At 41.9% G+C, this 16,646-nt stretch overlaps 1 protein-coding gene across 1 annotated transcript in view; it reads left to right on the forward strand.

Annotated features, from left to right (window-relative positions):
• Positions 1-16,421, forward strand: part of pth2ra (parathyroid hormone 2 receptor a) — a 34,474-nt gene extending 18,053 nt beyond the window's left edge. The window contains exons 7-13 of the mRNA XM_036545642.1: positions 455-608; positions 2,255-2,315; positions 6,239-6,305; positions 9,967-10,061; positions 11,526-11,664; positions 14,690-14,731; positions 16,038-16,421. Of these exons, the coding sequence (XP_036401535.1) occupies positions 455-608; positions 2,255-2,315; positions 6,239-6,305; positions 9,967-10,061; positions 11,526-11,664; positions 14,690-14,731; positions 16,038-16,421 (942 nt within the window). The remainder of the gene's footprint in view (positions 1-454; positions 609-2,254; positions 2,316-6,238; positions 6,306-9,966; positions 10,062-11,525; positions 11,665-14,689; positions 14,732-16,037) is intronic.
• The last annotated feature ends 225 nt before the right edge of the window (positions 16,422-16,646 follow it).

The following is a 16,646-nucleotide window of genomic DNA, read 5'->3' on the forward strand; positions in this document are numbered from 1 at the left end:
GCTGCTTAAATTAAAAGTATACTGCTTCTCACGAAGCACATTTCTTATGTCATATTCCTAATTTAATATGTCTTTAGGAAACATGTTGACATATTGACAAAGGTTGACATTTTGATTTAACCTTTGTCAGAGTAAATGTGTCAGGATGAGAAATCTTTTATAGATTCTAAGACAGGAAACAGGAAAAGCTTTTTATCGGAAAATTCATTAAGTCATCAATCAATAACAGAATAGCCAAAATTACACAAATAACAAGGGTGACATTTCTGTCCAGGTATTATGATTCCTTAGCCTTTTATCCCAATAAAATAGCACAATAATCACAAAATTTATTCCTTGAAAAAATTCCTCAAGACATCAATAGTGAAAATGGCCAGCTATTGCTACCAATTGATGAAAATCAGTGAAAAGCTTTGGGCAATTCAATAATGCAGAGTGTTTTTTTTTTCGTTAGATCGGGTGCAAGATCACAGTGCTGCTCTTTATCTACTTCCTGGCGACCAACTATTACTGGATCCTGGTGGAGGGACTGTATCTTCACAGCCTCATTTTCATGGCCTTCCTCTCTGACAACAAATACTTGTGGGGCTTCACCCTGATTGGCTGGGGTGAGTGACACTGTTAACACTGCATTGCCTCAGCTCACTCAAGGGGAGGTGATGCAATCAGCAGTGTTTATTTTTTCCCCTATCACACGCAACACAACACCTCAGGCATCCTTCCTGTACATCAGCGCCAGAGGAGCGAAGAGTTATGTCTCAGCCTGCTAGAATCTGCAGCAGTGTGATCCAGGATCACAGATGTTCAAGGCATGTGGTGATGGCGGCCCAGCTGACCAGCTGTTAGGGAGCAGTCCAGAGCGATGCACATGACTATCGCATGATCGTGACCATGGCACTTCACTGGTGGACTTTGCAAACCAGGAAGCAAGCTCATCAGGCTGTAGGCATTGTTTACACCATCCTTGTGTGTGTGTTTTTATGATTGCTAAAATGTTTTGCATTTACATTTGTAAAATTCTGGGTGAATCTTTGCCCCGTGCCATCCTGGGAAATTCTGTGTGTTGAGAAGAGATGTGTCTGCAGGTGTGATGTTTTGTTGCAAAATCATCAGGACAGATTCAGTCCTGCCTCAACTTCTCCCTGCTTTCCTTAACACCGTCCTTGCCCTTTAGTAGACGTTGAGAACTTATTTCTTCCACCCATCCACTGAACCAGCCGATGTCACTAATTAGGTCCCCTTCTGGCTGAAGAGCTGTTAGAAAATCCAAGTGATCAGAACAAACGCTGGGAGTACCTCTCCTTTCTACACCCAGACTTTCCACCTCTGCCCTTTAGTTATGGCATCTGTACGTTTATATATTTGCTCTACTCTGCAGAGTCACTGTTTGAACTGTTTTTTATGTACAAATTTATTTATTTATTTATGTATTTATTCATGAACTGTCTTTGTTTGATGTGCCATGCCCAGAAGAGTAGGAGGCCTGATACCTTTTGAAATGCAGATTTTGGAGTGAAGTACCGGATACGTTGCCAGCAAATATTGTGGCATGGTTGTGTGAATTGATATTCCTCCCAACAGATTTGTCCTTGTTGTTACACTGTATAACAAGCTGTGGGAGATATGGCAACCCTTGTCAATTTCACAAGCTCATCAATTGCAATTAGCAACGCAGTGTGTTGATGACACAAGCACCAGATTCATTGTGAGTACTGCTCATTGTGTTCATTGTGTAAAACCAAGCAATTCAAATAGGTAGTTGGTTGGTTTAATGGTGTTGGAGAAACTTTGTGTAATAGTTTGCCCATAATTGTCCTTTTGTATTGAAAGTCCATAGAGAGTGTTAGCACATATAGCAAAGCTATGACACTTATGAAAAGTGTTCAGAAGCAGGAATTGCTTACTTATGAATCCCAACCCACCCACCCTCCCCCCCCCCACCACCACCACCACCACCACCACCATCACTACCACCACCTTTCATCATTCTTGTCAGAGAAAATTAGCTGCATGCTGGAAATTTTTTTTCTCTGGCGTTTATTTTGGTTTTGAAACTCATTTCATAGTTGAGCAGCTCACTGATTTTCAGCCCTCAGGCAAACCATTAGGAAGATGATGCCGTAAAAGCAGCATCAACAACAACAACATCAGAGGAGGGGTGGAGGCAGGCAACTGAGTTTATCAGAAAGAATAATAATGTTTTGTGATATTTAATCTCTTCCTGAAAACGTATTGTTTGGCTTCTTTTTTTCAGGTGTTCCAGCTCTCTTCGTTGCTGCCTGGGCCGTTGTCCGGGCAACACTAGCAGATGCCAGGTGAGATGATCTGCTCTGTATCACCGTGTTCATTAGTCACCTATATTTCCCCACTTCAACAGCATCACCTGCAGGTGAAACACTAATGCAAGCAGAATAGGCGCTTTTTTATCTATCTCTAAACATTTCATTTCACTTCAGATTGTGACCTTAAGGAAAAGACTGTTGTCATTACTGTAGATGTACAGCGTGCAGTATTCATTGTATTATATTATTTCAGTGAACATCCGCTCTTAACCTTGACTCACCACCTACATGCAAGATTACCTTTGTTTTTATTTCTTCACAAACAAGGTTCAATGAGTCCAGCGATCACTGAAAAATGGGCAAAAACTAACTTCCTGTCATTTTCTAAATCAGAGTTAAGGACAAATGTTATCTGAGTCCAGGAGACAGTGCTCACATTAACAACATCATGGTAATGTGAGTATGCCACCTGTTACCGCTAGGTGCTGTCTGAGATCATAAATTAACAAGAAAAAAAAATCCCTGCTTCAGTGGTCTGTGTCCCAGATACTAGCACTGGGTCATCTGTAATTCATGGTACATGCAATGAGTGATCGTGGGGTGTATTCTGTGTTATCACCCTTCAGAGGCGTGGCAGGTTGGTTTAGCAGTGATTCATGTTTTAAGTGAAAATTCTTGGTGTGTGTCTAGGTGTGTCATGGACAAATTCATGGATTTTGGTAGTCTAAGGTCTTGGATGGTTTGGAGTAGGCATTCAGAAAGTGTTACTGTAAGAGAACTGCTGTGCTTCCACCCTTAAAATATGTCTGCAATGACCAGGGACCTTAGACATGGACTTGCTTGCTGTATAAAATGCAACCTCTACACACACCATCTCTTCAAATCCTGACTCCAACCCAAACACCAATCATAACTACAGGTTTCATTCGTCAGTGGCAACCTGTGGGAGGGAAACATCAGACCATTTTAAAACCCTTTTCATGTTTTTTAGATAAGGTTTCTCATTAAAAATGTTTTAAATTTTTCTTGCTTCTGTTAATGTTCACTAAATGAATCAGCCATGTTTAAACAATCTCATTTGTAATCATTCCTTGCCTAAAAGCCACTGGGGTATCCCCATGCAACTCAGTATTCCTCTGTTAATCAGATATGCAGACTGTGCACACATTTGGCAAATGCTTCACTTTCCACACAATTTAGTGCTTGTTGCATTTTATGCTTGTGGCGTTTATAAGAAGTTCAACCATAACATGTCAGTGCTCCGCCTCCTTAGCTGTTGTGTTTTTGTTTTTTCCTTTGCCCATGTGCTTTTGTTTTCCTTGTGTTTTAGTCCTGCCCCGCTCCCCGCCCGGTCTCCGCCCGCCTGATTGCCTGCACACCTGCTTCCCATTCCCTCGTCTGCCCTGCCCTATATCTTCCCTGCTTTTCCCTGTCCTGTTGCTAGTTCGTCACAGTGTTTTTCGCCTGTTTCGTCCCCGCGTTTGCATTTTGCTTCTGTCTGCCGGTTTCTCGCTTTTTGACCCTGCTTTTTCCCCAGACCTCGTTTTTGCCTGCCTCCTTGTCTCGTTCGCCTGATTGCCTGCCTGTCCGGTTCCCGACCTTGCCTGCTCCCGTTTCCCGATCCTCGCTCTGTCCACGGACTGCCTTCCGGTTTTCGACCCTGCCCGTTTTCTGATTAACGATTCTGCCTCACGATTCTGTCAAAGACGCTTGGAACCCGAAGCTCCCGTGGTCCGCGCCTGAGTCCCTGCCTGAGCTCTGCCTGAGCCCTGACATAACAGGCCAGCATTGAATACTGGCACAAAGCCAATACAGATTTATAAATGAAAGTGCTGTAGTCAGAACGTGGATGAGGACTATGAAAACATGTCCTTGGTGATACCCAGTGTTTTGTAGTATGTTACATTGAGCAGTTACATAATTATTCTGGTAAACAGTAAATATGTTATGTAAGGCTGTTACAGTTTTTAGCACTGTTCATGTTATTATCTCCATTATCTTCATTACATTACATTTTACTTCATGTCCATTATTATTTCCATATCCTTAAGTTTCTTTCCATTTATAGTTAGTTTCGTAAAGGAGGGACACAGTGCTTTACATATGCTGAGAGGGGAGGGACCTGAGGTCTAACATGAGGGCTGTAGTCAAAAAAGTTTTTACATGGTAGGACTGGTTTGCTCATTTTTTCCCAAAATCATAAAGTTAATAGCAATAGAGAGGGACTGGTGGAACTCATAATCCATTCCACACAAATGCGATCAAGAATAAACCTGAAAAGAGCCACCCTTTCTGGCTAAGAAAAAAGCCTGTCTATTATCTCAGTGAAAGCAATCAGTTCTTTAATTGAACCTCCTGTGCAGTAAATGTGAGAAAAAAAGAGTGAAAATTGAGGAAACAGAGTAAATGACATTTTCGAGAAGAAAAACTGAGATAAAAATAGCTGGTTTTGTACTTGACATCTTAGTCATTTTCACTTTCTTGGTTTTGCTTTTCATTTCGAACATTTTTTATTTTGTATATTGGGTCTTTGTTATGATTAAAATAAAGCCACAAGAAATGCATTCCTTTGAACAAAACTTTAGTTTTGCATAGGTTCTTTGCTGTGTTTAAAAAGTGAAGTCGGTTCAAGGTAGTCAGCCAATGCCTTTCTTAAGACCCATACTCACCTCCTGAAATGGCTGAAAAAGCTTTACAAATCTGTGCTGCATTAATTTCATTCAATATGGAAACAGTGCTCTAATGAGACATGCTGCAGATCTTTCTCCCTTTAACATTTAATAATCTGAATAATAACCACAGTACAGTTCTGCTCTCAAGGAGCACATTGGAAATGTCTGAAGCAGTGGGTTTTTATGAGCACATAACTGACTGAATAGACTGAAATAAAGCAATTCACATACTTTGAGCATAGTAAACATGTAGCTGCCACTGAGCATCAAATTGCATTCTTTTAAAATCATCACCAGGGTATCATCGTCAGGATGTTCTTGAGAATTTTGGCTCCTCATTTGGCGGCTGAATAATTTGAAGAATGCACATTTCTGAGTGCGGGTCACACAATGCAAAGGAAATCATTACAGGGTGATGAAAATCAGTGAAAAGGTGACCCTGAGCATGATTTGTCTCATGTGGTTGCTTGTTTTGAAACTGCAAATTGTTCATGCATAAATCCACAAAGGAGTGCTTTGTCTGCTCATTCAACTGTTTAGGGATTCCACTGTCACAGAGAAGGGAGCCAGACACAGAATCCAATTTGGACCAGGTCCTTTTAGGAGTTCATTCATTCAAAGTGTGGCAGCTGTGTAATTCCAAATTGCTTTAACTAAAACTTTGGCATAGGTTATTATTTTCAGCAGCTGCACATCACTGCAGCCAGAGGTTAGCAACAATAAAAGTATCGTGCACAGTATGCAAAAGAAAAAGTAAACAAATGCAAATATAGAAACATAGAAAAAGGTTTTTGTTACATAAGCACTGATAAGTCTAAACTGCAATGTTCTCTGTTAAAATATATCAGCTAACCATTATCATTTTATATGTATATTTACATTACATCACACTCATCTACATTTATCTGGCAGACATGCTTATCCGGAGCGACTTCCAGCACAGAATGAATGTAATGTATTGAAATGTAATGTAATGTTTATCTACAATAGCCAGTTAATGTTTTATGGGAAAAAGAGATATTTCAAGGCTTTTAGTTGGAAATACCTTTTCCAAGCCTTTCAGCCATGTCTGGCCAATAAGACATTGTAAATGCTTAGACCATCACACCAGACACTCTCCTTTGGTTATATTTACCCACAGAACCACCATAAGAGGCTGGTAAGTGTCATAACACATTTTCCCTTTTCACCGTAACAAGCAGCGAAAAACTAAAGGGGAAGCTCCTTAGAGACATTTTAAACACATTGATCTCCCTTTCTCTCTTTCTCTCTCTTTGAATGCAGATGCTGGGAGTTAAGTGCAGGCAACATTAAGTGGATATATCAGGTTCCCATTCTAACAGCCATTGGGGTAAGTGAATCGAATACCACCCCATGGAGAAAGACAGAAACTCGCTTTTCGTGGCTCCCGAGAAAGCTGAGCAAGCACGGCTTTGTTACTAAAATAACTTTTTCTCAACTTTCTCAAAACCTTGCCGTGCATCACACATTCCGCCGTGTCAAAACGAGGCCCTGCGGTGAAATTGATGGATCTTGGAGAAAAACGCACACAGTCAGATAATTACTGGTGTGGGCCGGAGTGTTGAGACGCCAACAATTCCCCCCTTTCCCAGTCAGGCAGGCGCATAACTGTGAAAGGCCAACATGTGCTTACATCTGGCACTTATCCATTTACAACAGGTTCCCTTTATCAGTGCCGAAATTTCTGCACGTCCCTGAGGTTCACATAAAGACCAATGGCAGCTGCAATTTGAGATGTGTGGAGGGGAGAGATGAGATGCCCTGAGGGCTCAGGAGACCCCGTGCCTTCACGTGAACGGAAATTAAAGATGGCACAGAGGAAGGGTTAACAAGAGAGACAAGACAACAGGAGAGGAAAGATTACAGTTCTTGTTGGAATATGGAAATAGCTCATCAATCTCTCTGGATTTTGTCCCTGTTGTCAGTTTTATGACTACAGCCAGCAGGCTCTCCAACATTCCAGCTGAATTGATTGCAGTTATCAGATTGAATTAATGTGGAGGGTTTCCGCCAGAGAACGGAACAGTGATGCTGCACCAACAGGACTTTTTCCACGTTATACTTAAAAATTGTGTTTTGGCTGTGAATAAAAATTAAACTCCCTATGTTTTTTTCTATGCTGAAGAACATTTCTTGAGGTAGCTTATCCGGTCATACAAAGGACTGCGTTGTTGGAAATGGTACCCAAAAGGATGTCTGAAAATGCATAACCCTCCAACTTTTGGAAGCGGAAAATCTATATGACAATCTTTAAGGAGGCATACGCATCCACTGCCTCAGTCTGGAATCATTCCGGGGGAGGAGAAGCAAACAGTCACAGTCACCCCCATGAGCAGGATGGGAGGAGGTGACACCATCAAGTTTATTTGCTCAAGAGGAACATGCGGTGCAACATCGTGTGGTGTCAGCCGCTCTGCGCACTGTATCTCTGTCTACAGAACCGTGCAGCAGCACGCTAAAATTCACTCCAAGTGCAGTGCAGAGAGCAGCTCCTCCTACATTCTGAGAACAAAATGACGCAGAGCACTGCAGTGCAAGAGTGAAAGCAGACAAGATTCTGCTTCTAACGTGTGGGGAAGGTCGGTTCTATTATGTACAGAAGCATCTGATGACTACAGACGTATTAGCCATGGCATTTGGAGAATGACATGCCAGAAGAAATATTTTTCTATCAAGAGTACACTCAAAGTAAATTCTCTCTGTATGCTGCGACCTTTCTTAGAGAAATGCTGCATAATTCTTTGAACCAATGTTTATCAAGTCAACTTATGACCTACATTCAGCCAACCTTGTCGGTCCCCACAGGAATAATACAGACCTGAAGACTGTTGCCTTCTCAGGTCCCTTCTGATTTCATTAAGTGAACATTGCATGCAAGTATCACTGACACGGACCAGGCAACCCAAGAGCAAGATTGATCATTCTGAAAACGTAACAACGTTTGAGGCTTTTAAAAAGAGCAATACTGGCGCTATTATTCTGTGCACTGATTAAATCGTTAAACTAAGAAAGTGTTGGCTCAGCATGGTGATTCGCTCATGACTGCATAGTGAGTCTGGAGAGTAAAGGGTTAAAATGGAGCTTTGGCAACCATGTTCCATTTATGTATCCTACTGAAAATTGCACTGCACAGGAAAACAAAGTGATAAAACTCCACCCTTAACGGTCATAACTAGTACTAAAGACAGCTTCTTCAACTAGATGACCTACTTGGCACACAGAGCATTGGGGTTATTTAGGGATTTGAAGGTCATCCGGCTGGCACGTTCACATTGGATTAACAATACATGTTCTTGTTCCCGAAGCATTTTGCACACACTTTGTCATCAGAGCCATTCCACTCAGAGAGCACAGAACCCCAGCATGAATAATGTTCTTAGTTTTAAAATTCATGAGATTCAGGGTGAGCTTTTTATTTCAGATGCTCGATGCCATGGGCTCGCTGCTCTGCTGCCAGTAAGAGCTCTGGGTCTTGGCTCCCAAGAGCACTGCAGTGAGGGGGAATCAGTGTCACACCAGGGGTCTACACTCCTCCTCAAAGTCCCCTGAGCTACGCACAGGCTCATCCAATCAGAAGCACTGTCAGAAAGAAAAAGGAGATATTTAAATGGCTCTGGCTAAGACAACACGATAGTTGAACTGGGGTCGAGCATGCAGGCGTGTTCAAAAACCAACACATATTGTGCTTCAGCTTTGGGAACCTCAGATGCCTCTCAGCAGGAGGTCATGGCAGTATCTTGCTGTATCCTTTTTTGTCTTTCATAAATTCCTCACTGTGGCAATTGCTCTTCATGCAGCTCCAATGCCTGCATTGCAGATTTACCTCCAATGCAAGTTTTACAATGCAACATCATCTGCCCTCGAAACTGGAATGCCTTCTGTAGGAAAAGGTTTCAGAAGAGGTTTCATCTCCATATTTTTAAGGATAGTATAATAAATGCTGTAAGATCACAAAGTATATTATATAATCATCACAGCACTGGCCTCTGCCCCTCTGAATGGCAACTTTGGAAGATTGTCCAATGCTGCTTAACATACTTTTTTATTATATTGTTTTAAAAGAGTTAGAAACACTATGGCAATCCCCTGTTGGGTCTTTTGGAAAAAGTTAATGGCGTGCCATTTCATCAGTTCCCATGTAAGATAAGGCCCTTTATTTGTCTCAGTTGTTGGCCCTGAGGGTTGATTAACAACTGCAAAACTCCAACTCTCTCCAGGGCACATTTCATTAAAGATGGCTGATAATTTCATTCCTGCATGACATTTTAACAGTGCTGTGAACACAAATACTTCTAAAAACATAATCTTACTGCCAATTAGCGAGGTAATGTAAATGTCATTTTGGTAATTATGTGGTGATAGAACTTTTAGGTGGAAAGCTACAGGTATACTTTATCATAAAGGCGATATTGTCCTTAATTGGCTCCTCAGTAGGTTAAATGACTGTTTGCTAGCTAGTGTTAGACAGCTGTATTTTCATCATGGCATTTTGTACATTGGTTTAGAATACAGTGTCTCAGAATTTGTCACACACTATAGTACTGTACTATAGTACACACTATAGAGATACCAGACATGAAACCAGACAGACACTATAAAAATTTGATTGTGTCATGTGTAACTTGGAGAGCCTGCAGAGCTGAACACCTATCATTAATGTGTTTGGCGCATCCTTTGATATAACATGGCTAAGTAGCAAGAGTTACCAAACAGTCCTCCCTCTAGTTTATTTCCTGGCTCCAACCCCCTGCCTCAACAAGTGCATTCTATGAATAGCATTACACTTGTCCTTCACTGTGCAAACCATTACAGAGGATTCAATGGAGAACTGCTGTCATAGCAATATGATCCGTTCAGAATAACCCTTTCAATGAGTTTATGTAGCAATTGTGTAAAATACAGTTTTCTTTATCGTTGCTTCCATCTTTGCCTGGTATTGTTGAATAGGTTGCAGTTGTTATAGTTACAACTTCTTTTTTCCGCTTTTTCAGCTGAACTTCATCTTGTTTGTAAATATCGTACGAGTGCTGGCAACAAAGATCCGGGAGACGAACGCAGGACGTTATGACACCAGGAAGCAGTACAGGTATGTCACGTGAATATCAGTGTGGGTTTCATCAAGCAGCAACTAATAATAAATGAAACTACTAAAGCAAACTCAGTATCACCCATTGTTACCCTCCGTACACTATGGGCTATATGGAGTCTCCAGAGACAAGCAATACATTGAATCATTGGTATTTGAATCAGTGGTATTTATCATATTACTGTGGCTGAGCACAATGCTGTTACCATAAGAAGCATCTGCTTTGCATAATAATGAGCTGTTTGATTAAAATAAATTAGAAAAAGAAATGTCTCAAAATTTTCTGGCCTACACTAAGTGTATGCAGTGCATTTTAAGTGATTAGTTCACTCGCTTCAGTATCTTCATATTTAAATGTTGTCTGGCAGTGTATCCAAGGAAGAATGCACTTTACATGCCTTTCTACTCTGGTCCCTCTCTTCTGGTTTTGCCATTCAGAATATGTGTACTTGTTCAAATGTTACCTCACCAAGTACAGATTACAAGGAAGTCTGCTGCTTTCTTTCCACACGCTTAGTGCTCTAAATGTATAAATCATAGGAGATGGGAGCCTCTGGAGAGTGAAAGTCGAGTGAACACGACATGCAGGATGACCTTGGGCTGGCAAAGAGCATTTTGTATTTTGGGTTGCTCTGACCTTGTTCCTCCTCCACAAGACATCAGACTCTCAATTCAGCCTACTGCTGCTGTCAACGATACTGAGTAATAGGCTGGTATTTGCTAATACACACACACATCGCTGGTCTCTTTCTGCAAAATAAAGGCTAGGTGGGTTGCCACTGCAAGGCGGTGGACAGTAATATGAAGATGTGTAAGGTGAGGGTCAGAGGAGGGAGGTAATGGTCATGCAGTTTCTCAGTTAATACAAAGAAACCATGTTTCATGTTTATAAGGATCAACTGTGCATGGGAGATGAGCATAATCACAGATCCACATGTTACTCCGATGGGTTGACAGAGAGTACAAAGAGTGAAATATGCCATCTGTATGATTAAAAACAAAAGCAACTGATCCTTCTAAACACAGCCTCCAGACAGACACTCCACAGGACTGGACGGAGAATGTTACTTCCACAGGAACCATGTTTTGTCCATTGTGTCTGTCCCCTTCAAGCTGAACCCAGCATTTTATTTCCACCCACACATGGTTGTACGTAAACTGAAAGCCACTGGAGAAGTTAAAACATCTTAGTGCACATTTTGTCTTGCTTCTGCCTCGAAGAAAGTGTGCCCAACTTCATTATCAGCAGCACAATTAGACCTCGGAAGGCAGAGCACAGTGACATTACATGAGTGACATTCGCCCACAAGATGTGTAAATTGGAAGTTGCGAGTGTTAATTGGGAGATTACATGTGAAGATGTTTATGCAACGAGGAGACGTGCCTGTTGAGAAATCAGTTTAATTGGGCCGCTCACGAAAACCCCTGTTTTTCTCTCTCTCTCCATTCCCCTCCCCTTAACAGAAAGCTGGCCAAGTCCACCCTGGTGCTGGTCCTGGTGTTTGGAGTGCACTACATCGTGTTTGTGGGAATGCCACACACCTTCAAGGGCATGGGCTGGGAAGTGAGAATGTACTGTGAGCTCTTCTTCAACTCCTTCCAGGTGCTTGTCTTCTCAGGGTACACTGTGGCCTTGGATCTCAGGGCAAGGATTGGTCAAACCTATTATGGTGTGGTTATGCAATGCATAATTCCTCCATATTACACTGAGCACAAGTTTTGGCACAGCCCTGTAATGAGGGCTGCAGAAGGATTATTAGATTGATATTTGGCTCAAAAGCTGCTACCCACCTAACAAATCGCTACCTTTCTCAGACTGCAAATCATTTTGTGTGTAAGGAAAATGGATTTTGGAAAGGAAACAAAAGAAAGTTATCAATATGTATAATAGTGCCTGGGTCAGCCATTTATTATATTGATGGAGAATTACCCACATATTACTACTCTTCCTTTCCTATATCAATTCTAATACAAAGGTGTCTCGCATGGTGTGGCAGACAATGACCTGAATATATTTAATGTGTTTGTTCCAGGCCTCACAGCTATCATAACTGGGCTGCTTGACAACTGTAGGGCTTTTTGTTAGGAAAGCTTTCCCATATGAGAAAGCTTTGAAGCCTCCTGCCTTTCAAATACAACTTTGTATTTTACTTTGAGAATTTTACTGTACCAAAGACACTGAGAAGCAGAACGCAATATCACTGAACAGCCAGTACTTGAAGCCTCTGAATGATATCTTTGCCCCTAAACAGTCATCCCCAGTAATACAATTTGACAGGGACTATAAGGTTCAGAGCCTTCATTTCTGCCATACTTCACCTTCAGGTATTGCTGAAAGAGGCTTGGGGATCAGCTAGCTGCTGTTTCATCTCACTGTCTGAGTGCCTCAGCCCTTTTCAGCCAGAAACAACATTTTCTGGCCTTTTCTAGCTGGCATTTTCCGGCAACATTTCTAGTTACAGTCAAAAAAACTCCCACAACTTTATTATGCCTCGGTATAGTAGTTTGTAAAATGTATTGTGTGGTTTTATTCATTCGTGCCATTTAATGAATAAACCGTTCAAGGTCCTGTTCTGTCCTTTGACAATCTGCAGTGGAAATGTAATTACATAGTGTAATAATTAGCACATTGTAATCAAGCTCATTAAATGAGAGAGGAGCGCAAGCACACTGTTCATGGATAGCTCATTGATCAGCATCTAGTGCTGTAACCTCAAACAGTATTTGACGCTATGATAATCAGGGAAGCCAGGCTGTTTACCACACAACATAATGAGGTGCGGAGCATCTGATGTGTTGGTGCTGTCAGATAATTTAGGTTGTCTGGTGTCTTCATCTGTTTGAGGTTCTGTGCTTTGAACCACTTGGAATGACTTCATATGCAGTACCCTTTTCTCATCAAAACAGGGAGCTCCTCAGCCCAGCCTTAAAGCATTATTTCTGTTCATTCATGGTTATCTTTCTGTAAATGAGAATCTCTTTGGATGCATGATTTCTGTACATTTCTTATACACATGAGATGATATGAAAAGATTCCAGGTTGTGGCTTGTTTCTCTGCACCCTCTAGAAATATAGTATTTGACATCCTCTGAGAAAACCTATTTTGCATTTCATGTATCTCATCAAACTGAACGTGTCATGTACCAGAAAATCAGTTTAAGTCAGATTTATACTCTGTCACTAAGGTTACAGTATCTTGTAGAAGTACAAGAGGGAGGGTAAGACGTGTGGCAAGTTTTGAAGCACTACAGCTATATGAGTCTAAAAGTGAAATGCGGGAGCCTCAGCCTGAGTATAGGCTGAAAATATTCATTTTGCAAATCCAAATTATCAAATCAGGTTTGACGTAATGATTCAATGCGTTATATGGAAATTCAGTGTGGGCTCTCCACACAAACCCTTATTTCAGAAACTGGGACAAAAGCCCTGCATAAACCCTGCAGATGGAATTTTGCAGAAACATCCTGCTGGGTCATAGAATCACTCATTTTACCACGGCATCCAAATCCAAAAAAAGAGCAGCTACGTTCTGGTCTCGTCAGGATGTCCTGAAATCCAACACATGCAGTGTGCTTTTGACAAGCCACATTATCCCAGATAACAACCCCCCAGGAGAGTAATGTAAGGGTGCTGAAGCCAAGCTGAAACCAATGAGCGTCAGAGTCAAACCATTACAAGATAATGGATAGTTACTGTACATCGGCATTTGAAAAGAGAGAACTTTCCTTAAATAAATAATGTACTGAAAAATAGACATCTGCATCCTAACAGAAGGCAGAATGCCTAAAATTAAAACACCTGAACACCTGACTAATAATAATGTACAGGTGCACAGAGCAATGGAAAAGGAAAGATATAAAAATATTCTAGGTTCCCAGAGAGAAACAGAATTGCTGTCATTGTGATGTGCAGGTGGTCACATTGAAAATCTCACTGGAAATACATGAACATAAGGAAAAACTCCTTTGCAATATTTGAATATTTTGTAGCTATCCTAATTTAACTTGCTTTCAGGCCACTGTAAAATCCCCATCCTTCTTGAGGTGGAAGAGCAGACAGTAAACCTGGAAGCTAGATATGAGTTTGTTTCTTTTTTACTTCCTATTTTATTATTGCATTGCTATTACTATTATTGCTGCTATTGCACTACCATATTGTATCTAAGTAGGTACATTATCTTGGTTATTGAGTCACAAATCTTCACACTCATAACAATGCTTTTTGCTATGTTTGTCATTTTGCCTCCAAAAGGCAATCTGAACTGTATTCAACTGAGGAATAAAGAAAGAGAGGGAGTGGGGAGAGACAAGGAAGGGGGGCAGAGAGAGGGGGGAAAGATATTAGAATTAGTGTAAAATTTGTGTAAGAGAGAAGAAGAGACAGAGGGAGAGAGTGAAAGAGAGAAGGGAATAGCATAAACGCTATTCTCATTCAGATTTTCCCCTTTCAGTTCCTTATCAACGCATACTTAAAAAGCCCCTTTTGTGTCTGTCGCCTTTTCAAAGGTCAAGGATACATCCCGATGCGGGAAAGAAGGTCATTTTATTTTGATTGTCGGTGTGAATTGAGAGTACGGAAAAGTGGCTTTTCATTACTGCCTCTCACTCAACTCTTTTATCTGCTCCAGGGCTTCTTCGTCTCCATCATCTACTGCTACTGCAATGGAGAAGTGAGTAACCCCAAACCCAGAGAGCTGTACTCCCATCATTTCCTCTATAACTAGATGAGAGATGGCATCAAAATTCTCAACATCACAAAGTGGCAGCCCTTCATTGAATGAGGATGACTCCTGGCAGTACAATTCCCCCTAGACAGAGAATAATGAAGGAAAAAAAAAGCCTTTACTGTTCTTGGCAGTGTCAGTGAAGGAGGAGGGTCGGGTGCTGCTGACACTCTGTAAGTGCATGTGACACAATGACTCCTGCTGTCAACCTCCATCACAGAGGGATGGCTGTGTCTGCACTGGAGACCATTGCCAGACAGGTGGACAGATTCAGGTTAACTCAAAGGCTCCTTCCTGACTTCAAAGGTGAACGGTGCGTGAATTTTGGGATCAGTGGGTTTACGATAAAGAAAATCAGACTGACTGTTTGGTCTATTCAAGCAGAGCAAGGAGAGCTACGCAAGCAGAGCAAGATAATAACTGCATTTTAATACTTTCTCAGGTGTCAAATTGATTTTTTCTGCTTGGGTATATGACAAGTTTGCAAGCAGTGCATATTTATAATGGATATAAATTTAGGTATCTACTGATCCATACTGATTTGGAACTATTAAATACCAATTAAGGAGACCAAACTAGAATGGTTACTTAGTAACAGGATAAATTTTAAAGATATTCTTTCACAGTGCCAGTGTCCTGGACTGTAAGGAATAACATGCAGAAAGGCCAAGTAGTTACAATGTTTGATGTACAATGCACAAATACTACACTTTTTTTGGTTGTTTCTCAATGATCAAAAAGCCAAATGGAAGGCCATTGTGGGCTATATTTGGATCTCTGGCATCTAGTTTAATTGTCCTGAAGTACAATATGTGGGGTTTTTTTCAAATGAATTCAGATGCTGGTGGTTACATGCACTTTGGATTAATTTATGGGGATCATGTTATGATAAAGATGAAGTAATCATGACCACAGAGGTGCACTTCAAACTTCAGGGGCTCTAAGAGTCTCCGAACTTTAAATATTGAAGATGTTGCTTGAGATCAATATTTGGACAGGAAGTAAAATGGCCAATTATTCCAGGAGTGAATGAGCTATTCACTGAACCTCCCTTATTAAACATGCAATTTCCTGTCCCTGGAGTCCTGGAACAGCCGTTTCACACACTGATGATTTGAAAATTAGTTTTATTCTATTTATGTGCCCTAATGTGGGGTTAATGAAAGTATTATATTACAGAAAGTCACCCTTATGAAAATGTATTATCCCACCTTACCAGTAACACTTACATCCCCCTCCTCCCTTCACACAGGTCCAGACGGAGATCAAAAAGACGTGGACGCGCTGGAACCTGGCTTTCGACTGGAAGGGCCCTGTGGTCTGCGGCAGCTACCGCTACGGCTCAGTGCTCACCAACCTCAACAACAGCACCAGCAGCCAATCGCAGCTGGCTGGCGCCTCGCGCACCACCGCCCTCTTCTCCAGCCGGGTGTACCGCAGCAGCGGCGGGCGGGCGGTCAGCACTCACACCACCCTGCCCGGCTACGTCCTCAGCAACTCGGATGCAGACAGCCTGCCACACTCCATCCCGGAGGAGAGAGACGAGAGTGCGAAGCAACTGGATGACATCTCACTCAAGGAGTCCCCGCCCATAGTCAGTAGCAGTCCGGGAGAGGACAACGAGGAGGCACTCTAGAGTCCAGGGAAGGACCAGGAGGAGGTGCTGTAGTGTTTGCAGGGGAGGGCAAGGTGGAGGTGCTCTGGAGCCCGGGGAGGGGGATGAGGAGGAGGCTCTCTAGTGTCCGGGGAGGAGGACAATCAAGAGACGCTCTACAGCCCAGGGGAGGGCAAGGAGGTGGGACTGTAGAGTTCTGGGGAGGAGGACAATGAGAAGCCATTGTAGATCCCATGGAGAAGAATT

This window comes from Megalops cyprinoides, chromosome 14, assembly GCF_013368585.1.
Source record: "Megalops cyprinoides isolate fMegCyp1 chromosome 14, fMegCyp1.pri, whole genome shotgun sequence".
Taxonomy (NCBI): domain Eukaryota; kingdom Metazoa; phylum Chordata; class Actinopteri; order Elopiformes; family Megalopidae; genus Megalops; species Megalops cyprinoides.